Here is a 22,211-nt window from a genome sequence, read left to right on the forward strand (position 1 = left end):
ATTAAACCGTAATCTCACCGTCTCACATTATGACCTCAATGTCTCAATGTTCAGATCAGAGAAAGAGCTCTGCCCCTGCTGAGGGACTCCCAGGCCATGCTGCCTCCATTAGAGGAGATGGAGAAACATATCACTGGCTTCTACCAGTCGCTGGAGAAGGCCAGTCGCATCACTTCCTCCCGGGACTCCGAGGCTCCAGGAGACTTCAAGCAGAAGTGTCAGGTGACTAAAGGACTATGGCTTTGAACTCAAAGGTGGCGTGACAATGAGATTTTAGGGTTATAATAATGTTAGCTCCATGAATTATGATTTTTAAAAGCATTATAGTATAATATATCATTCAATTCTGAAATACAGAAGTTAACTAAAACTAAAGCCATGAAATAACTTGAGATAAAATAAATGTTAACTTAAAAAAAAAAAAAAAAAAAAAAAAAAAATATATATATATATATATATATATATATATATATATATATATATATATATATATATATATATATATATATATATATATATATATATATATATATATATATATACACATACACACACACACACACGCACAGATACTTTAAACTCTATTTGTTTATAAAATACATATATAGAAAACAATTTCAGCCAAGGCATTCATTAAAAAAATGAATTCTAAATATTAATAAAAACTATAATAGTATCTCTAAATTACACTGGTTAAAATTCTTCTATGTAATTAAAAAAATGTTTTTGCTTAACGTTTGTATCCAGTCAAAATGTTTACTCAGGAGTCCAAATATTTTAGGGTATGATGAAAATTGTCCAATAGTTTTGGTCCAAAAAAAAGTTTTTAAAAAGGTTTTATGAGCACACAATCTTAACAAATGTATTTGCCATTAATCCTCTCTCTTTGTATTTTCTCTGTTCACACAATCATCAGGAGCTTGTGACCTATCAGCAGAGCTGTAAAAAGTGTCTGTCAGTGATTGATAAAAACCATCAGATCATTCTGAAATCACTGGACACCAGCAAGAACCTAAAACACCTGGACACGTCACTGCTAGAGAGGAGGATCGCAGAGCTCCAGGCCTCTTCACAGGTGGGAGGAGCAACCTCATGTCATAATGCATGTTTGATGTTAAAATCTATGACTAAAGAATGCAAACTATGGTATCTTGGTAAATCAGAGCACAGTTGAGGTCCCTTCTGAAACTTTAGAGCAGATACAGAAGAACAACGATCTGAGAATCAGGAGAATTAGGCAGAATCCATTGGGTCTCATTGTAGTTTTGGAGAAACACTTTGTGAATTTTCTTTTATAAATGTCCATTGTTGTACTGTATGTTCTATCTCAAAAAGGGCATGGTAAAAGAAACCACAGAATGGAAGAGGCATGTGGAGGCAAACAGCAGCCTGATGAAGAGATTTGAGGAGTCTCGTGTGGAGCTGGAGAAGGTTCTGAAAGTAGCTCACAGCTGCATGACTGAGAGAGGAAACCCAGAGGACCTTCTGAAAAAACACACTGTGAGAAATGAAACCCCACCGTCTATTCTAGTGCTTGCAAATAGGCCGAAAGCAGAGTTTGATCTTTATTCGGTCTCCAGAAAGAAATGATTTCATAACATTTCTATTGAATGTCCTGCAGGAGTTCTTTGGGCAGCTGGATCAGAGAGTCCTCAATGCCTTTCTGAAAGCCTGCGATGAACTCACAGATATACTACCAGAACAAGAACAGCAGAATCTGCAGGAAACAGTCAGGAAACTGCACAAACAGTGGAAGGTCAGCATTTCTGACTCAGCTCACAATACAAACCATTTCTATAACATCTCAAAAGTTTACTAATAATTCTATTTAAAAAAAAATCTGTTTTTAGTTGTTGTTACTAAATTATTCACTTAAATTTTTTATAATAATAGGAATATTTTTTTTTAAGTTGATCATATTATTATTATTGTTATAAATTGGTATTGTTTTGACTGTTCATGTATGTTTTTAATTTATGTTGTTACAGAACAGCAACAGTACATAAGCACTTAATTTTACAAATATTTGTATATATATAATGATATAAGTAAATAAATAAGTAAATAAATGCTGAACTATTATTAACATTAGAGTCTACTTCAAAATTAAGGAATGAATGTAAGTATATAAAGAAGCAAACAAAGATAAAATAAAACATCTAATTACATTTCAAGGATTGCACTATATTCTGTTACTTCATATATATATATATATATATATATATATATATATATATATATATATATATATATATATATATATATATACTGTGTATGTACAGTATACACACACACACACACACACACACACATATGTATATATACCTACTCTATAATGTAATTGGGATGTAAATGTGTGCTTTTATCAATTAAAGGGGTTAACAAATGGAAACTGATGCAAAACCTGCCATTTTTAAGTAATTAAATACTTTGCAAGTTGCATTGAACTGCACCCACAATATGAAAATGCGTGTTTTCTGCAGGATGTCCAAACAGAGATTCCCTCTCACCTGCTGCATCTGAAGGTGGAGCTGGAGAAGAGTCGTCTGATGGCTTCGGTGCAGGAGTGTCAGGCTGAACTGTCCCGTGAGAACCGCAGTCTTCCCAGCATGGGCAGCGAGAGGTTAATCAAAGAGCACAGGGTGAGAGCCACCAGCATTACACCCCTCTAGAAGCACTCTTTCTGACCTTCGAAACAGGCAAGACTTATATTGGATATTTTTCTGTAGATGTTTTTTAAGGAAAAGGGTCCACAGGCTCTTTGTGAGAAGCGCTTACAGCATATGGAGGAGCTGTGCTCGAAGCTTCCGGAGAGCGAACAAGCCCGGCAAACTTTAGAGAACGCCAGGACAGCGTTTGCAGAGGTCAGAGAGGATATTGACAGCACACATCAGAAACTTATGCAGCACCCGGACAAGTGGAAGGAGTTTAATACCAGGTGAACCTTTGGGCCTTTGAATATTGAATTTTAATTGGTTGAAAAATTAATATTCAGTGATATTATCTATTTAACTGCACATTCGGATAAGAATATTTATTTTTAGAAAAATCTACAGTTTGAATCGAATTGAATCAATATTGAATGGATTTGAGCAGAATAATCACTCGATTGTCTTTCGTAAAGCTGTTTTTAGCTCAGTTAAGCTCATTTCATGATTGCACAATTATTGAACTGAACTGAATCAACATAGAACAGACCTGAGCTGAATAAAGACTTAATTGCCTTCTGTCAAGCTGCTTTACTGTTCAATTGTATTCGCTTCATAACTATTTGCAACATTCCCTCTGTTACTGATCTAAATTGAATCAAAATGTAACTAAATTGAGCTATATAATGACACTGTTGTCATTTTCGAGCTGTTGAAATTGTATTTGTTCAGTAATTGATGGATTTTAGTGCAGTGTTGCTGTTATTTTCTTGTTTATTAATGTGAAGCTGCTTAAAAAATCTGTATTGTATAAATTGCTATATTCATAAATGTGGCCTTGGAGCACAAAAGCAGTCTTAAGTCTCTGGGGTATATTTGTAGCAATACACAAAAATACATTGTATGGGTTAAAATGATATATATATATTTTTTCATTTATGGCAAAAATCATTAGCAAATTAAGTAAAGATCATGTTTCATGAAGATATTTTTTAAACTTCCTACCGAATATATATATATTTTTTTTTTCAAATAGTATATCTATCTCGGCCAAATATTGTCCAATCCCAACAAATCTCAATTTCAGTTGTTTTTACCTTATGACTGGTTTTGTGTTCCAGTGTCACAAATGTGATTTAAATATCTGTTGCATGTGAAATCACTGCTGATATCAATCAGTTTTAATTTATAGAATATTGATACTGACAATATCATTTGATTTGTGTGTGCTTGCAGGTTCTCTGATCTCTCCGCCTGGGTTGCATCGAAGGAAAGTCAACTCAGGCTTCTGCGAAACAGAGCTGGAGACCCCGGCAAGCTTGGAGAGGTCAAATCCACTATTGAGGTGAGAAACAAAGATGAAGTGGGCAGAAACTGAATGTGACAGCTGTGTGAAATCTTGATTGATCGCCCCTTCATGGTTTGCAGAGTCTGAGAAACGATGCTGAGCTGCAGGAGGGGAACGTGAGCTGGCTGAAGACGCGTTTGGGCGCTCTGATAGAGGTCTGCACAGAGAGTGACACTCAGAGACAGGGAGCTGCTCTCAGCAAACTCTCCTGTGACTTCAAGGGTCTCCTCACATCCCTTTCTGAGGTAAGACTCATTACTCATTAAAATTATTTATTTAAATGAATCATCTTCCATTTGGAAAAATATCTGTAACACTTTAGCATAGGTAACACTTGTTAACTATTAACTATGACATTTCTCTCAATAATTTCTTAATTTGCTAGTTATTAATAGTTAGTTAGGTAGTCGTTAGGTTTAGGTATTGGGTAAGATTAGGGATGTAGAATAAGGTCAAGTAGAATAAGGCATTAATATGTTCTTAATTAGCACTAATACATGGCTAATATTCCAGTAATATGCATGCTAATAAGCAAATAATAAGTGTTACATATTCTGAAGTGTTACCAAAATATCAAAGTAAATCAGCTGCCAACTGATATCTATATATTATATAGAACCTAGAGGTGAGGATTTTGAAAGTAATTTTTCTATATTATAATATATAAAGTATACATGAAATATATATAATATAGATGTATATTTTGTAGCAGGAGGTGGCATGTTATATATAGAAAATATCAATATAAATCAGCTGTTAGCTGCTATGTATAAAGTGAATGAGTCAATTTATTCAAGTATTTTCTTTGGATTAAACAACTTTTTGTTGAGATTATGTAGTTTTGCCAACATTTGCCCTATTACCCACTCATAATGGTTTCTAATTTTGGGTTCAGACTTACATGACAATTTTCCACCGTTTTAGAATTAAACTGGATGTTTTTGCTACTGTGTCTTGACTTGAAAGTCTTTCCTGTGTTATGATCCTCTGATAAAACTTTAGAATAGGTAATACCTATTATTTGCTTATTAGCATGCATATAACTAGATTATTAGCTATGTATTAGTGCCAATTAAAAACATATAAATGCCTTATTCTACTTGACCTTGTTCGACATCCCTAATCTTACCCAATACCTAATCCTAACAACTACCTTACTAACTATTAATAAGCAGCAAATTAAGAATTTATTGAGAGAAGTGCTGTAGTTAATAGTTAACATGCGTTACCTATTCTAAAGTGTTACCGATGCTTTCAAACAGATTGTGTGTGTGTGTTGTGATAGTCAGAGAAGGTGGTGCTGGCGGTGAGCGACTGTGTGCAGTTCAGAGAGGAGGTGAAGACAACTCTGGAGGAGTTGACACAGGGTCAGCAGGAGCTGCAGTCAGACACCAGCAAGATTCTGGACTCTGAGTCCGTCAGAGAAGCCCAACAACTGCTGCTGCTTCATCAGGTGCCACCCTCACTGAATGAAACGCAACCCTGATTCATCATATGTATATCTAACACATTCATGTGCTTTTCTAATGTGCAGCAACAGCTCAAGCGCCTCCGGCTGAAGAGGAAGGAAATGCAAGAGCAGATAAACCGTGGAAAGCAGCTGCAGGTAGAGGAGGGTCTGGAGGAGAGCCTACAGGAAGACCTGCAGAAACTAGAGGCTACCTTGAGCAAAATGGATCAAAGCACAGAGTCACAGGAACAGAATCTGGAGGTTTAGTGTATTAATTTATATATTGCAGTTTCACGTTGATTCATTTATTTTTTTTATTTTGTTTTGTTATTAAGCAGATCAAATATTTTCTGGCTTTGAAACAATGTCCATCTCTGTTGTCAGGTGACTTTAGCTGCTTGGCAGGAGTTTGAGGGTCAGCAGGCAGCAGTGAGGGAGTTTGTGGGTAAAGTGCGATCGGTCACAGAGAGAGAGATGAACTTCAGCAGTCCAGACAGTCTCAGCACAGAGCTGGAGCAGACCAAGGTGAGAATAACACTTGATCTCCAAGGGCTCGGTGTAATGAGTCACCTTTAATTAAACATGAGCGTCTTTATTTTGAAAACAGAAGAGCTGCAAGAGCTTTTGCAACCAAAATCCTCATAAGAAAATCTGCTCTGGGCATAGACTTAATGAGCCTCATTACAAGCCATTGTAAAATAGCTAATATACACTCAACTGTAAACAGCATAAAAGCTAAAGATCTACAGGCTTTTGTTTTGAAATCATTTGGTTTATTCTGCTTCACAAAAACAAACAAAACAATGCCATTTTGACGTCATCGTTTGCTATTGTTCCTGCAGGATCTCCTGAAACAGTGTGAAACCGAGGCCAGACAGGTGAACACTCTTCTCAAGAGGGCTGCAGAGATCCAACTGGGCCCCAAAAATCACTCTCTCCTCCAGGATCAAGCACGTGCTCTGAGTGAACAAGTGGACAAAGTCGAGACTGGACTCAAGCGAGAGTAATACCCTACTTTATTTCACAGATTCTACGCTAGGATTATTTAGACAAATGCATTAAACATTATCTGTGAATTCATTATGAATCTGAATTTGATTAAACTGTATGTCATTTTTCAGTGTGAAGACTTTGGAGGGGATGAAAGACCAGTGGGATACTTTTGGGACTGAGTTTGAAGCATTTTCCACATGGATAACGGAGAGAGAAAGAGAAATGGATGCCTTGAAAACCTCCAGCACACCTTTGGACCAGCAGATCTGTACAGTAAAGGTGTGAAAATAAATACATTTTTAAAATCATGTAAAATGTTTGGAATGACTACATGGCTTCTGTATTTATTTAAAAACTTTTCAACGACTCTATAAAAAATTATTTGTTTAATTTAAAATGTTCTATATATTTTACATAATTCGTTTTTTTCATAACTTCAAGAAACCTGACTGTATGTATAATAATTTTATTATATTAGTTTATAATTAATGTTGTTAATTATAAATTCTAATTGCATATCTTGTCATCTAATGTTACTAAACATTTAATTGTTGCTTGTAATTTAATATCCACTAATTTAATTTATTATTTTAATGTGTTAAGTTGCATGCATAGGTGTGGTCCTCCGTTTATGAACTGAATAGCTTATATTACGCTTATAGTATTTTTTTTTTTCATTCTTTATCAAACTAACTATTTCAATAAAATGCAATTTTCTGTATAAACTCCCGCTGAAGTTGAAGCATTCTGTCTCTTATATTCTGATGGACAGACAATCAGAGAAGGTCTGCAGGAGAGGTCACAGGTCCTGTCCAACCTGGAGGAGAAATCTCAAGCGCTGGTCCAGTTTGTGTCATCAGGCGAATCTGCACGAATCAAAGCCCGTCTCACACAGATTGGCAGATACTGGGAGGAGCTTAAGGAGAGCGTGGAACACCTGAATGGACAGTTGGAGGAAAGCTCCTCCCACCAGACGAAGTTCAATGCCAACCTTCAACAGGTACGTTTAAACATGCGGTTTACTGCAATCTTTCTGAAGTCTTATGTTCTCTAATGACATTGCATTATTTTAAAAGATGCAATCAGAGGTTGAAGATATCCAGAAGAAACTTGACAGCCCTGTCACCTCCTGCGTGTCTTCATCCGAGACCTACAAAACTCTACAGAGTCACATGGTACAGTATGATCACTGCGTGATACATCATACTCATTTATTTGCACCAGTTCAGCTTGAATAAGTGAATTTGGTTTTCAGGATATGTTCCAGTCCCTGGAGAAGCTGAAGGCCACCCTGCTGTCCCTGTCTGCTGGCACCCGCAGGCTCAGCGAGAGAGAGAAGGCCGAGAGAGCCGTGGCCGCCCTGCAGCAAAGTTACGAGCAGTGTTTAAAACAGGCCAAGGAGAAACAGAACCAAATGGAGAGCCTTCTGTCACACTGGCAAAAGTATGTTTGCTGTCTCTGTTGGTATATACTATCAAATTAGTAAAAAACATTTAAATCGGTTTAATCTCTTGATTAATTTGTCTATTTCAGGTATGAAAAGGATCGGTCTGCCCTGCAGTCATGCCTGGAGAGATGTGAATCCATAACCAGCCCTGACTCTCAGTTCCTCTCGATCGATAAACTAAAGCTGGATGGAGAACTGCTGGAACTGAAAGTAATAAATTAAATAAAGCATGAAACAACATTCACAGTGTATCTTACGATCTGTAATGTGACACATTTCTGTGTGAAACTGAATATTTAGCCAGAAATCATGAATTACAGGCTTGGTTTTATCCATTTGGATTTAAGTGAATTGTGAAAAATAGACCTGCTATATTGGAAATGGCCGGGATATTTAATATCAGAAGTTAAATATTTCAATTTCATATTGTTTCTTAAACTTCTTTTCAAGCACCTTCAGAGTGAACTTCAGTCTTTGGAGTCAGTTTACAACAGTCTGGTGGCACAAACACCAACACTTTACACCACTGCATCAGATGAACGTGTGAAAACACTCAAAGAAGACCGTGAACAGCTCGAGAAGAGATGGATGTGTCAGACCACAGCTATACCTCAAAGGTCAGTCATATGAAGCATAAGCTGCATTTGTTTAAAGGGGCATTTTTAGGTTTCTTGCATCAAAAAATAGTTGTACTTAAGCTTTCTGACAGCTGTTTTTTTATATATTGTACTGTTGATACTTTCAAAAAATATTGAGGTAAATCAGCTCCTAACTGATATCTATATATTATGTAGAACCTAGAGGTGAGGATTTTGAAAGCAATTTTTCTATATTATTATATATAAAGTATGCATGAAATGTATATAATATAGATATATATGTTGTAGCTGGAGGTGATATGTGATATATAGAAAATATCAATGTAAATCAGCTGTTAGCTGCTATGTATAAAGTAAATGAGTCAATTTATTCAAGTTGCATTTGTTTAGGTTTGCATCTTTAGGTTTCTTGCATCATTTTTGCTATTGTACTTTTGATTCTCTTATAAATAAATGGCCTCTGTTATGATTATCCAACTTCCATGTGCTGGCATACTGTAAATCAGGCTGTTATTCATGAGGCTGGATCAGTATGTTAATGTGCTTATGTATGTTTGTGGCTTAAATTTCATGAATGGTCTGGGTGGAGGGAGTGATAAACTTTGCATTATGTCTAACATAGTACTGTTCATCAAACCCTTCATCCCAGCATCCAAGTGCTTCAGGAGCACCTTTCTCGGGTGGAGCAGTTTGATCAAACCCTGCAGAAGTTCTTCAAATGGGGAGAGTCTTTCCTCTCATCTTTACATTCGTTTTCGCACGTTGATATCACTGATCTTCAACCTTTCACCAGTGACATCAAGGTACGTTCCATTATGAGAGCCTCCATTCAGTGCATGGTATGTAACTGGTATGTTGAAACTAAAAAGTGACAATTATAGAAATGTTTTTGATTCACCCATGTTTATGTTGCAATATAGACAATAATCACTCATGTATAGTAGCTGCTTTGCCATCACAGAAATAAATGTCATTTTAAAATATATTCAAATAGAAAACAGTTATTTAAAAAAGAAAAAAAAAATCACTGTATCACTGATTTTACTGTAGTTTTTATCAAATAATTGCAGCCTTGATGAGAATAATAGATTTTAGGGATGCACGATATTATCAGACTGATATCGGAATCAGCCGATAATAGCAAAATGTAAATATCGGCATTGACCCAATATAAAAAATTATGCCGATATGTGTTGCCATTAAGAGGAATACATTAACTCACATTAGCTCAGGGTGTGCTAGAGGTTAGATCACATCAGCATGTAGCTCATACTTGAAGCAAAGTTTTGCCTGAATGATGATCAGATTCACTGATTTAGGTCACTGCATTTAAACTGAGAAATCACGTACGGAATGAGCATTTAGTGTGTGATAGTAAACAGTAAAATATCACGTGCAATGGCAGCAGCGACAGCCTCCCCTGGGTTTTAACACCCGTTCGGTAAAGAGCTTTAAATAATTCTGTACGGGGTGCTGTTGGCCTACTTCTAATGAAATGAAAGTAAAAAAACACAACATTTAGACTGTGTTTCTGATTAAATAAAGCAGTAATTGATAATAAATTATAAGTATGTTTTGAGTTAAAGGTCAGAAGCTACTGCATAGCTTACATGAATAAAAAAAAATTTAATCACAAGCATGATACTTGAGAGACTTGGTTTTGTTTTGAAACAAAAGGAAATATATCAGTATCGGCTATCGGCAAAATGAGTTTAAAATATCGGCATATCGGATATCGGCAAAATCCAATATTGTGCATCCTCATAGATTTCTTTGTAAATCACAAAAATCTTATGAACCCGAAACTTTTAAAAGGTAGTTTTATGTAAATAATGTGAATTTCAATCAAATTCAGTGTTTTAATACAGTCGTCCGGATGTTTTGAAAATGATTGCATTTATGAGTATTTGATGAGAAATTCAAAAATTCATTATTGTGCCAGAGAAAGTACATCTATCAATTTGAGGAACTTGTTTTGTTCTATTATTACTTTAAAAAAGGTTTTCAACCAAGGTAATCCATCTTAATTGTTTCACAAAAAATTCAACTTAAACATCATATTTAGTTTTACTTTTGAATAGCTAAACCTGACAAAGTAATATATAGCTTAATGTGTTAAATTGAGAACCATATTAAATATAAAATGAGAAGAACAGAGTATGTTACCTACCTGCAGGAAGAGAAATTGGCAGTTTTACAAGGCAGTATTGTTTTATAATCATTCCCACCAGGAGAGGAGAGATGATCTGCTGAAGCAAAGCGTTATAAGACAGAGTCTCCAGCAGGAAACTAAGGCCTTGTGTGATGTTTGTGAGCCGGCTGAGGTCCAACAGCTTCAGGGAAGGTGGGAGAGCTCCTTGCAGCCGTACATGGAGGCACATCAGCTGGTTGAACTACGAGGCGAGAGTCTGGAGAAGCTAGAGGCCTTCTTACACACCCATAGTGTGGCGGCCGGCGTCCTTCAGGGCCTCAGACAGACTGTGGAGAGCGCTGGGAGTTGGGATAAAAGCCGGGTGGACGAGCTGCAGAAAGAACTCGAAGCTATCGTTCCTGATATTAGTCGCCTTGAAACGCTTGCTGTGAATCTGGATGGCAGTCTCTGTAAGGCTCATCTCCACCTGATGAATGGAAAGGACACTCGATCCTCGTGTCGCTCATTGGCCGACTCCTTGAGCGTGGAGCTGGATGCTGTGAGGAACCTACTGGGCTCCAAACAGAGTGAAGCTGAGGCTCTCGGTGCTCTTTGGAGCTCGTTCAGACAGCGTAAAGAGCAGCTGCTCAAAACGGTAGAGGATATTGAGGAGAGAGCAGATAAACAGGGCCTGAAAGAGCCCAATGTGCTTACTCTACAGCAGAGGTATGGCTTACTCTTTTCAACAGGACTGTTTCTATTTCACATCTGTTGGGCTGCTTATTGAATTTGTGATGTTTTTAGGCTTCGGTTCTTCAATCAGCTGGAAGATGAGCTGCAGTCACACCAGCACGAGGAGCAGTGGCTCGGGGACAAAGGTCAACAGCTGGCTCAGAGAGACGCAGAGCTGGGTGGAGAAGTACTGAGGGAAATTAACCTCCTTCAGACCACCTGGGAAGACACCAAGAAACTCATTACTGAAAGGTGAGCCGCCAGTAACAGGCTCTTATACTGGATTTGTTCCACTTTGTAGTGAGATGATTAAAAATATAAATTACTTTAAGTGTAAGATAATGTTCATGGCTACACAGTATTCATATTAATGGTTGATTGATATGTCAATGGAGAATTATTAACTAAGATTATAACTTTTACATTTAGTCCTCCCTATTTTAGATATTAGATTTCAGCTTTGTTGGTAGTAGACAATTTGCCCTTTTAGTCATATTTTTTTTCTTCTAGAAATTAAATTAGATTAAACTTTATTCCCATTTTAGCTTTATGTTTTTTATTTTTTTTATTTTATTATCTTTATATATATATATATATATATATATATATATATATATATATATATATATATATATATATATAATTTTTTTTTTTTTTTTTTAAACCTTTAGTGGTTACATGATTACATTATGGGGCATGAGTGGCCCCTTTTAAATTTTGAAATGAAATTAAACTAAATTAAACATTTATTTAGCTTTTCGACTTATTCATTCAGTAATGTAGTGACAATGTGATGGATCTTTATGGAGAACATACAGTTGCATGTAATGTTTCATTAAAAGCATACATCTTTAGTAACAACAAGTTATCTTTATGGCTCTTGAATGGTCTGATTTGATCAATCATGGTTTGCAACTTGGTCTAAAAGTTTGAGCATCACTTCCTCCGGGTATCAATTTAACTTTCCATATTTTAGTTATGTCAAAGTGCAGATTTTTAGTGTCTAACTAACACTTTTGCATGTTTTTGTCCCAGGCAAGAGCAGAGCAGCATTTTGGTAGAGCTCATGAAGGACTACCAGAGCTTAAAGTCTTCAATAAACACAATATTGGAGAGTGCTGATGCTATATCCGACATTAAAGCTGTCCTGAAAGACCAAGAGGATACACGAAGATCCCTGTTGAAGGTAAAACTTGACAATCTATTTTGCAATAGCTGTTAATAGAGTTACTAACTTCTACTAACAATGATAAACTTAAATGTGTGGTCTTCCTTTTCTGTAGCATGAAGCTGTTAAAGCAGAGATGGCCAGTAACCAGGATGTACTAGAGCGATTTTCAAGTAAAGGAAAGAAGCTTTTAAGTGAATTAAACAAGATCCCTGATTGCGACACCCAGATCGTGAAGACAGAAATAGATGCCACTGTGGACCAGTGGCTAGATGTGAGTTTATCCGAAGGACAATTATTGAGTCTTCAAAAAAATTAAAACTCATATAACAGAGCCATTATTCTTCATATCCACACAGGTCTCAGAAAAAATCGAGGACAATCTGGAAAGTCTCAAGAGGAGCTCTGCTCTGTGGGTGGAAATCTACAATATCAGTGGAGAAATCGAAAGCTGGTCCAACAGCTCGGTTATGGATCTTACAGACGGACTCAATAACTTCAACGATAGCCAGAAAACCGCAAACAAACTCTCTGAAGTCAAGGCATGCTCAAGCTGTGTTATTAAACACATTCATAAAACCAGAGCAACAGTTGTGTAATATATTTTCTGTTATTATTTCTTTTTTCGGTGTAGGCGGATGTTGGCCTGAAAGAAAAGAAGATTGATGCTTTACAAGAGAAAGTTTCAGAGCTGAAACAACTGTGTGGTGGCCAAGACATCCCTGCTAAACTACAGGTAAGACTGATCTCCATCTGTTCTCCAGCTCATTGATTTGATAACTGGATTTATCACCTGTTCGCCATCTTCCAGGTCATGGAGACGGACCTCCGAAGGAAAATGAGTAGCATTGAAGAGTTATGTGATCAAGCCAAGAGCAACCTCCAAGATTTCTGCTCTAAGAAGAAGCAGCTGGAAGATTTTCTCAGCCAGATGTCCGAGTGGCTGAAGAACGTCGAGAGATCTTTGGTGGATTCACCGTGTGGAACAGCTCCTGAAGAAATCTGCAGAGTGAAGGTACAGAAAGTGGGTTTTCTTTTCTTCCATATTGTAGGAAACATATTTACATTTATGCATTCAGCAGACGTTTTTATCCAAAGCGACTTACAATAGAAGACCATAAGCTGTTAATCGTAGAGCCAGTAATATTTGACATATACAGTGCCATGTTTATTAGAAACCTGGATTAGAAAGCTGAAAAATGAACATTGAAAGTTGTGATGGTCTCAGCAGTTTGGGTGGATGTTGGCTGCTCATTGCACCAGAGAGCAACATAGAGGGGGAAGCTTTTGGAAACTTTTTTTTTTGACTTTTTTAAGGCATATCACAATTAGTCAATCATAACAGAGGATATTTACTGCACATATAGCTCTAGGGATCAGAGAGGTGTAAAAAACGGTCACATGACACTACATTATGGCTGTTATGCTACAAAAAACCTTGACTTGCATTATAAATGGACTTTAAAGAAAAAAAAAATCTATGTATACAATTCATAGGAATTCCAAAAGGAGCTTCAGAACCAGCAGACGAGCATTGACTCGGCCCGGGAGAACCTGAACACGCTTTGCAGAAAATACCCATCCGAGGAACTTGCCGGTCTGGGTTCCTCTCTGACCGACCTCATCAAGAAATATGAAACGGTCAATCAGCTCTGTGTTAAGAAGCTGGGCTCCATGCAGCATGGTCTCCAGCAGCACTTCAGTGGTGAGAATCACTGTGTTTCTGATTAAAAAATGATCTTCCCTATCGATTCAAGGACAGATATTGTGGAAAGATTACTGTCCATTTTGTCTTCTCTTCTCAGATCTGGTCAAGGAGTTTCAAACATGGCTCTCTGGGCAGAAAGACATTGTAAGAGAATGTGCCGATCATTCTGGTGACATGAGCGTGGTGGAACGCAAACTGCAGAAACTGAAGGTATTTCATCATTTTTTATGACACCTCATCCAAACTGAAAAGGACATGCTATGTAAAACTCTAAAAACTAATGCAGCTAATAAAGTAATAATTAACTGCATTATGAGCATACCTAAAAACTGATACCAAGCATCAGGAAAAATGTTTTAAACCAATACTTAATGTTTGTGACTGGTTAGAAAAAAATTGAAGTTGTTTGGAAGTAACGTCAAATATTATTACGATTTCAAATAACAGAATGCATTTTAAAATATATTTTATTCCTATGATGCAAAACCTACATTTTCAGCATCATTCTTCAGTCACATGATCCTTTAGAAAAATGCTCATTTGCAGCTTAACAAACATATCTTCTTATTATTATTAATATTGAAAACAGTTGTGCTGCTTCATATTTTTGTGGATACATTGATACATTTGTTCAGGATTATTAATTTAATGTATAGAAAGCTAAGAAGAATGGAATTATTTGATTATTTGTCTTTACTTGTCACTTTAGATCAATTGAATGCATCCTTACAGAATAAAAGTACAAAATGATAGTGTACTGTATTTCATCATCTCCTCCAATAAAATTCTTTGCTGTTTTTTGGCATGTTTTATCCGTAGTACAAACAATGTCTGAGATGTTATGCATGTGTCACTTTCAACACTTACATTGTAATCCAGGGAGCTCTGGAGCGGGTGGATGATGGAGACAGCCGTCTAACGCTGGTGTGTACGGAGGGTGAGAAGCTTCTTCTGCACCTCCCCAAAGCCAGCGCTGGCCAAGTCCAGCAGAACCTCTCCTCCATCCAGCAGGACTGGGACAGTTACGTGGAGCAGTGTAAACAGAACCAGCAGAACCTGGAAGAGAGCGCCAGTCTGCTCAGCGGGTGAGAACTCAGCAGCGGCGTCACACTGGGTTAAATATTAGAGCGGCAGATTGTTTGAAACAATTCCTGGGGATAAACGGCTTTGCTGTCTGTGGAAGAGAGGAGGACCTACACTCTGTTCTCAAGTTGGCAGGGGATTATTTGTCACCGAGCGCTGTGAATTGAAATCTGTACTGTGTCTTTCTAGCTTTGAGAGCCGTCTGCAGAGGTTGACCCGCTGGCTGGAGCGCATGGATGTGAAGATGAGCACAGAGCTGCCTGAGGGAAGACATGGCGATCAGGAGCGAGTGACGCTGGAGCGCGTGGAAGAATTCCAGCATGAAGTGCTTAAAGAGAGGTTAGAATATGTTAAACTGATAAATAGCAATCTTTTGTCTTATTTGTGTGCCCTCAGTGGGTAAATAAACGGCCCACTGTTTTTTTGCTCCAGTATACCATAATTTGTTTTTACTTTGAATACTTGTTTAGAAAATATATTATAAAATATCCTAAATAATGAAATATTTTATTATTTTATAATAAATTATATAAATTATTTTACTAATATATTTAGTAATTTTGGAAATTCTATTTATAAATAATTAATAAACAATGTTTCATTATTAATGAATGTATATTGCATTATATTTATAAATAATAATAAAAAAATAACAATCTGGATAAAATTTTTATTTTATTTTAGGGTTTTTAATTGTAATAGTGCTTGGAAGGAAGCATGTTAAAATTCCTAATACTACAAATATTATATTACTAATATTAATATTTTAATACTACATTTCTTTGTTTCTTTGTCTATTTATTTATTGCGTTGTGAAATAATATTTTTATTGTACTTAAACATTGTTTTTGGGAAATGTGACCTGGACATGTGAGCTAAGACTCATACATGTATAATAATTTTATTGCATTCACTCACAGTATTTCCTGTAATGTTTTTATATAATGTGTAAGTAATTTACAACACAAACAATTTTCCAATCTTTTATCCTGCAGGGACTCGTTTGAGAGTCTGTGCCAGGAGGCTCAGTCTCTGGGTGAGGGGGGTCATGGCAGTGGGGCGGAGCTTCGAGCGTCTGCGCAGCTGCAGCTGCAGCATCAGACGCTTCTCAAAGCGGTGAGGGAGAGACTGCGCATGTGTCAGCTCAGCCTGCAGGAGCAGCAGAACTTCGAGGAGATGCTGCAGAGCACCTGGGGATGGCTCAGCGGCGTACAGGAGCGCCTCAATTCACTCAACAGCACCAGCGGGAATAAAGAGACCCTGGAGAAGAGACTGGAGCTGGTTCAGGTCAGAAAACACAGTCATGCCACTCAAATGAATATTCAGAGATTGTTTTTCTATAATGGGATATTTAATTGTAAAAGTACTCACTAGGTGAATGTTTTTGTTGAAACTCCTCATACTTCAAATATGAATACTTCTGACACTCTAATGTACGGAGCCCCGCACATGACATGCAAGAGACAATTAATTGTGCTCGCGATTTACTAATTCGTTCCCTTAGTGTACTAAAATGTGCACATGATTACTATTGCGTTCCCTCGATTTGCTAAATTGTGTGCACGATTTAGCAAATCAAGGGAACGAATTAGTAAATTGTGCGCACAATTTATTAATTGAGTGAACGAAATAGTAATAGTGTGCATGTTTTAATACATTGAGGGAACTAATTAGTAAATCGTGCGCACGATTTAGCCTACAATTTTTTCCTGCATGTCATGTGCGGGGCTCCGTACTAATGCAATTAATTATACCTAAATGCCAACTCTTCGTCAATCATTATTAATATTTTTAATATGATATGATATTATATAATTTAAAACCATGCTTTTAAATTTTTTTTTTTTTTTTTTTTTTTTTTGATTACCAGTCTTGTCAATTATAATGGCATGCATTATATTAAACCAGAAATCAAACTTTTTCGTCAATCATCTTTATCATATAATATGTTTAGGATATTATATATTATTGTATTATTGTTGTAAATAATGATTATAGCATAGGCCATATATTTAATTAAACAAACTCTTTGTCTGTCATCATTATTATATTATATATAAATTATATTGCATATTGTTATGTTATTGATACAAATATAATAGCCAGGACATTTTTTTTATTTCATTTTGAGATCACTAGTTTTTTAATCATTAATGCACACATTTTTTTTTTACAAATGTATTCTGAAATTATATGAGCATTGACATTTGGATGATATTGTTTCAGGACATCCTGCTGATGAAGGGTGAAGGGGAGGTGAAGCTCAACATGACCGTAGGGAAGGGAGAACAGGTGCTGAAGAACTGCAGTAGGGATAAACAGGAAATGATCCGCTCTCAGCTCAAGAGTCTGAAGGATTCCTGGGCCAATATCCTCATGACCGCCATGAGCTGCCACAGGTGAGTTCCTGAGTCCTGTAATCAAGCCTCACGGTAGCTTGGCAGAGTACTGTAATAATGGTTTGTGTGTGCTGCAGTCGTCTGGAGTGGACCGTGGCTCAGTGGGGCAGTTTCCTGGAGAGTAAAGCTCAGCTGCAGCAGTGGATGGAGATGGTGGAGCAGGAGGCAGGAGTGACTCTGCCGCAGCAGCCCGGGCTGAAAGAGAAAGCTGCGCTGCTGGAGCGCCTGCGGGCCATTCAGGCCGACGTGGAGGTCCACTCATCAGCACTGACACGTCTAAATGAGAAGTCCACAGAGCTGTACGACAAGACAGGAGAGCAGGCATTCGCAGAGGGACCCAAATCTCAGTTCAACACCCAGTTTACCAACATCACAGCTGTCATTAAGGTATAGAATATAGAAGGCAAACCACTTCCTCTTAGTCACTCTAGACAAGTCTTATTAACAACATGAAACATATTTAACGCCCATAATTTGAAGTATTTATTTTGAAACTACTATTCTTGTTAATTATGGCATTGGGCATATATTCTATTAAACCTGAACTCAAACTTCTTTGTTGATAATCATTATTATATGTGACCCTGGACCAGTTACAAGGGTCAAACTTTCGAAATTGAGATTTATACATCATCTGAAAGCTGAATGAATAAGGATTGGACAATATTTGGACGAGATAAAACTATTTGAAAATCTGGAATCTGGGGGTGCAAAAAAAATATTGATTTATCTAAATATTGAGAAAATATAAAAGTTGTCCAAATGAATTCTTAGCAATGCATATTACTAATCAGAAATTAAGTTTAAATATATTTACGGTAGGAAATGTATAAAATATCTTCATGGAACATGATCTTCACTTAATATTCTAATGAGTTTTGGCATAAAAGAAAAATCTATAATTTTGACCCATACAATGTTTTTTTGCTATTCCTACAGATATACCCCAGCGACCTAAGACTGATTTTGTGTTCCAGGGTCACATATTATTATATAACTGATATAAATTTAAACCTAGGGTCTTGTTTTATTTTATTTTATACAATAAAGTGCAATACAATACATAAACCACTTCTTGGAAGTGTACTGTCTACTGAATGCCTTAGAAACAACATGAATCACATTTAACATCCGTAATGTACCTCTGGGAAGAAAAATGTTTAATGTAATGTAGGTGGAGAGTTTATTACATGCACATCAAGATTTTATTGGATTGAGAAAATAAGCAAGATAATTGCTTAAGAAATTAGTCGATTTCTTGGTTACATCAGCAAAACAATACAAAAAAATTAAGTTTAAGGAAAGACTATAAAAAATGTATTTTGAATAATAGTTGTAATAATAATATACATCAACGAATCATTAACAATAAAACCTAAAACCTTTTTTTTATTAAATAAGGTCAGTTTTCTGAGTTTCAGCATTCTGATGTTTCGTGTAATGTCCTGTTTTGCAGAATAAGGTGCAGCAGATGGAGGAGATCGTCAAAGAGCATGAGCTGTACATGGAGTCGGTGCGTGACCTGAACGACTGGCTCACGTCAGCTAAAGAAGAGCTTCAGCGCTGGTCAGACATGTCTGGAGACGCCGCTTCTGTTCAGAGGAAACTCTCGAAAGTCAGGGTATGTTCAACTACACTGTGCTCTGATGTCTTCTTGTGCACATAATAAGACCAGAAACATTTATAACAGAAGTTCATTTTGATTTCATGTTGACTTTAAAGCTTTGTGATTCAATTTTAGGGACTGTTAGACTCTAGGAAACAAGGGCGTGAGCGTCTGACCCGTGTGCAGAGCTGCGGTGCCGCCACACGTGACCACACGTCCACGGTGGGCTGTGAGATCCTGGAGAGAGAGGAGGCCGGGCTGCTCTCGGCCTGGGAACAGTGGGAGCGCGGAGCTAAACACACGTGCTCCGGTCTGGAGGGCGTCCTGGCTCAGATGGCCAGCTCGGAGCAGGAGTTCAGCAGTCTGGCAGCGCAGCTGGAGCAGGACCTGCAGGAGTTCAGCAGCAGGCTGCAGGAGTGGAGCATTAAACTGAAGCAGGTGGAAGAAATGAGCTCCGGTGAAGAGGCTGTGCAGGGATGGCAGATAGCAAAGGTAAAGCCTGCAGAGCAAGTGATACATAATAATAATATAAGAATTCTGTTCTTTAAAAGTCACTGTACCTAATGATTTTATGACTCAGGACGCCCTGGAAGCACTGCTGAACATTGAGCCCATGTCAGAGAATTTGAAGTGTCAGCTGAATGACTTGTGCCGGTTCTCCAGAGATCTGGGCGCTCAGTCTGAGAGAGTGTCTGCCCTCATTAAAGAGTACAACAGGTAAGAGAGCTCAAGGCCAACTCCTCCAAGCTGTACTTTAAGTTCTAGTTCTAGCAGAATCTGAGTACACAGAGTTATTAGAACATCAGATCCGAATGTTTCTTCATGAAAAATCGTAAAACGAAAATAAGAAATCTTTCCTTAGCACTAATTGAAGTAGATTATATATTAAAAAGATTGAGCCTAAAACTGACAAAAATACATTAAAAAAAGTAATATAAATGATAAAAAAGGTAATAAAATTGCAAAAACCACAGCAAAATGAAAACTAAAAATGTATATATATAAAAAACAGCTAATTCAAAATGAAAAATGACAATAGTTATAATACTGTACTGAGACAGACTGGCTGAGACTGATATTTAAAACCTCCAATAACACACTTAACATTTCAGAAAATCTGAAATCAATGAAAACTGACCATAACAATAGTTCTGCATACAACAAAACAGCAGCTCATTCAAAAAATTGAGCGGACGCCACAAATGGTTCATTGGAAATGAATGGAAAGTTTGTGTAGGATTGTGTAGGAGGCTACATTGTATCAATGTTCAGATCGCTTCCTCTGCAACATCTCTCTTCCTCCGCCTAGCCTCAGTCTCCAGGCGTCTCGAGAGTGTCAGGGAAAGGAGAAGCTCCTGGAGCAGCGCTTCCGTGCCACTTTTCGAGATTTTCAGCAGTGGCTGGTCAATGCCAAAATCAATACGGCCAAGTGTTTCGATGTGCCTCAGAACCTGGCTGAAGCGTCGTCCAGCCTCCAGAAGATCCAGGTAACATCTTATCGATTTACTATTGTTTCCCACTCAATTCAGTCACGATTCTAAGGGTAAGTTCTTATTGCAGGAGTTTCTGAGTGACCGCGAGCAAGGCCACGGCAAACTGAACGCAGTGGCATCCAGCGGAGAGCTACTGATGAGCATCGCTCCCAAAGACAGAGTAGAGTCCATCAGAGCCAAAAACACCACGGCCAGAGAAGACTGGAAAACACTGATGATGAACCTGCACCAGAGAGAAAACGCCTTACAGGTGTCTGACCGTCATCTGATTGATCCCAGACGCTTTGCAATAACAACAATAACAACTACACGCAATGTTTTAAAAATCTTGTTACATTTAGTATTCATGTTATTCGTTTGTTTTTCTCTCGAAAGGTTAGAACATTACTTGCAATCTCAAGGTGTACTTAAGTAAATAATTAATATCATCGACCTCAGTAGACCAAAAACGAATCTGATCTGGCTAATCAGTCATTCTGTTTAAATGTACCGTCATTGATTCGTTTCTTCCAGAATCTTCAGGCTCAGATGCGGGACTTCGAAGCGAGCGTGGAGCCGCTCCAGGACTGGCTGAATGAAACCGAGGAGGCCGTTCAGGAGAGCAGCAGTCGGCTGCATGACCTCACAGCCAAGAAGCAGGAGCTGCACAGACTACAGGTGAAAAACCTGCTCCAAGAGCCCTTCACGAGCATCATTCTAGCTGATCACTGCTCTAATGAACTTCATAGGCTTTTTGGTCAATATTTTGCTCATATGATTTTGTTAATAAATATAGATATGTTTTGAGTATTTAAATCAATTTATTTGAGATATATTTTATTTTATTAAAAATTGTTACCTTTATTTTGATTGTATTTATTTGTTTATTTTTAGAGTGTTTTTTTATGTATTATATATTATTTTTATTTTAATACATTAAATAGCATTCACAGCACATTTAATTTTCATGAAGTGACAAATTTCTCAGTGGATTTATACTTTGGCTGTTGATTAAAATTAGTCAGTGCATAGCTTTGGTGACGTAATATGAAAAGCAGACGTTATTTTGTTATAATGAAATTATAAACATTTTAGGCAGTTTCGTTTTAATAATATTATTTATATACTATTCTGGTGTTTATTAATATTTAAAATTATTTTAATATTTGAAACATTTTCTAGTTTTAGTAATTTTTTTGTATTTTTTTTTTCTTTTTTTTACTTATAAATATGCAGTTTTGGTTTAAAACGATGGTATCCAGCACTGTCATTTATTGCATTTTTCTATTATTTTGTAAATTTTTATTTTAAAGTTTTTATCTAATATTTATATTTTATTTTATTTAAGCTTTGTTTCAATAAATGCAAACAAGTTTAGTATTTTAGTTACAATAACAACACTGGGCATGTGTGTTATAAAAGTAAGT

At 36.9% G+C, this 22,211-nt stretch overlaps 1 protein-coding gene across 5 annotated transcripts in view; it reads left to right on the forward strand.

Annotated features, from left to right (window-relative positions):
• Positions 1-22,211, forward strand: part of LOC127976769 (nesprin-1) — a 94,162-nt gene that overhangs the window by 17,129 nt on the left and 54,822 nt on the right. For all 5 annotated transcript variants that reach the window (XM_052581421.1, XM_052581418.1, XM_052581423.1 and 2 more), the window contains 39 exons: positions 55-222; positions 917-1,075; positions 1,336-1,500; positions 1,622-1,756; positions 2,484-2,642; positions 2,730-2,938; positions 3,885-3,993; positions 4,077-4,241; positions 5,282-5,449; positions 5,531-5,707; positions 5,831-5,971; positions 6,289-6,449; positions 6,568-6,718; positions 7,212-7,439; positions 7,516-7,614; positions 7,695-7,882; positions 7,973-8,096; positions 8,337-8,503; positions 9,135-9,288; positions 10,717-11,342; positions 11,421-11,600; positions 12,384-12,534; positions 12,632-12,790; positions 12,876-13,058; positions 13,151-13,252; positions 13,328-13,531; positions 14,014-14,221; positions 14,322-14,434; positions 15,104-15,309; positions 15,497-15,646; positions 16,303-16,594; positions 17,534-17,706; positions 17,784-18,093; positions 19,163-19,327; positions 19,448-19,804; positions 19,893-20,029; positions 20,622-20,799; positions 20,873-21,055; positions 21,319-21,462. In XM_052581421.1, coding sequence (XP_052437381.1) covers positions 55-222; positions 917-1,075; positions 1,336-1,500; positions 1,622-1,756; positions 2,484-2,642; positions 2,730-2,938; positions 3,885-3,993; positions 4,077-4,241; positions 5,282-5,449; positions 5,531-5,707; positions 5,831-5,971; positions 6,289-6,449; positions 6,568-6,718; positions 7,212-7,439; positions 7,516-7,614; positions 7,695-7,882; positions 7,973-8,096; positions 8,337-8,503; positions 9,135-9,288; positions 10,717-11,342; positions 11,421-11,600; positions 12,384-12,534; positions 12,632-12,790; positions 12,876-13,058; positions 13,151-13,252; positions 13,328-13,531; positions 14,014-14,221; positions 14,322-14,434; positions 15,104-15,309; positions 15,497-15,646; positions 16,303-16,594; positions 17,534-17,706; positions 17,784-18,093; positions 19,163-19,327; positions 19,448-19,804; positions 19,893-20,029; positions 20,622-20,799; positions 20,873-21,055; positions 21,319-21,462 — 7,248 coding nt within the window. The remainder of the gene's footprint in view (positions 1-54; positions 223-916; positions 1,076-1,335; positions 1,501-1,621; positions 1,757-2,483; positions 2,643-2,729; positions 2,939-3,884; positions 3,994-4,076; positions 4,242-5,281; positions 5,450-5,530; positions 5,708-5,830; positions 5,972-6,288; positions 6,450-6,567; positions 6,719-7,211; positions 7,440-7,515; positions 7,615-7,694; positions 7,883-7,972; positions 8,097-8,336; positions 8,504-9,134; positions 9,289-10,716; positions 11,343-11,420; positions 11,601-12,383; positions 12,535-12,631; positions 12,791-12,875; positions 13,059-13,150; positions 13,253-13,327; positions 13,532-14,013; positions 14,222-14,321; positions 14,435-15,103; positions 15,310-15,496; positions 15,647-16,302; positions 16,595-17,533; positions 17,707-17,783; positions 18,094-19,162; positions 19,328-19,447; positions 19,805-19,892; positions 20,030-20,621; positions 20,800-20,872; positions 21,056-21,318; positions 21,463-22,211) is intronic.

The sequence above is a fragment of the Carassius gibelio genome, chromosome B17, assembly GCF_023724105.1.
Source record: "Carassius gibelio isolate Cgi1373 ecotype wild population from Czech Republic chromosome B17, carGib1.2-hapl.c, whole genome shotgun sequence".
NCBI lineage: Eukaryota > Metazoa > Chordata > Actinopteri > Cypriniformes > Cyprinidae > Carassius > Carassius gibelio.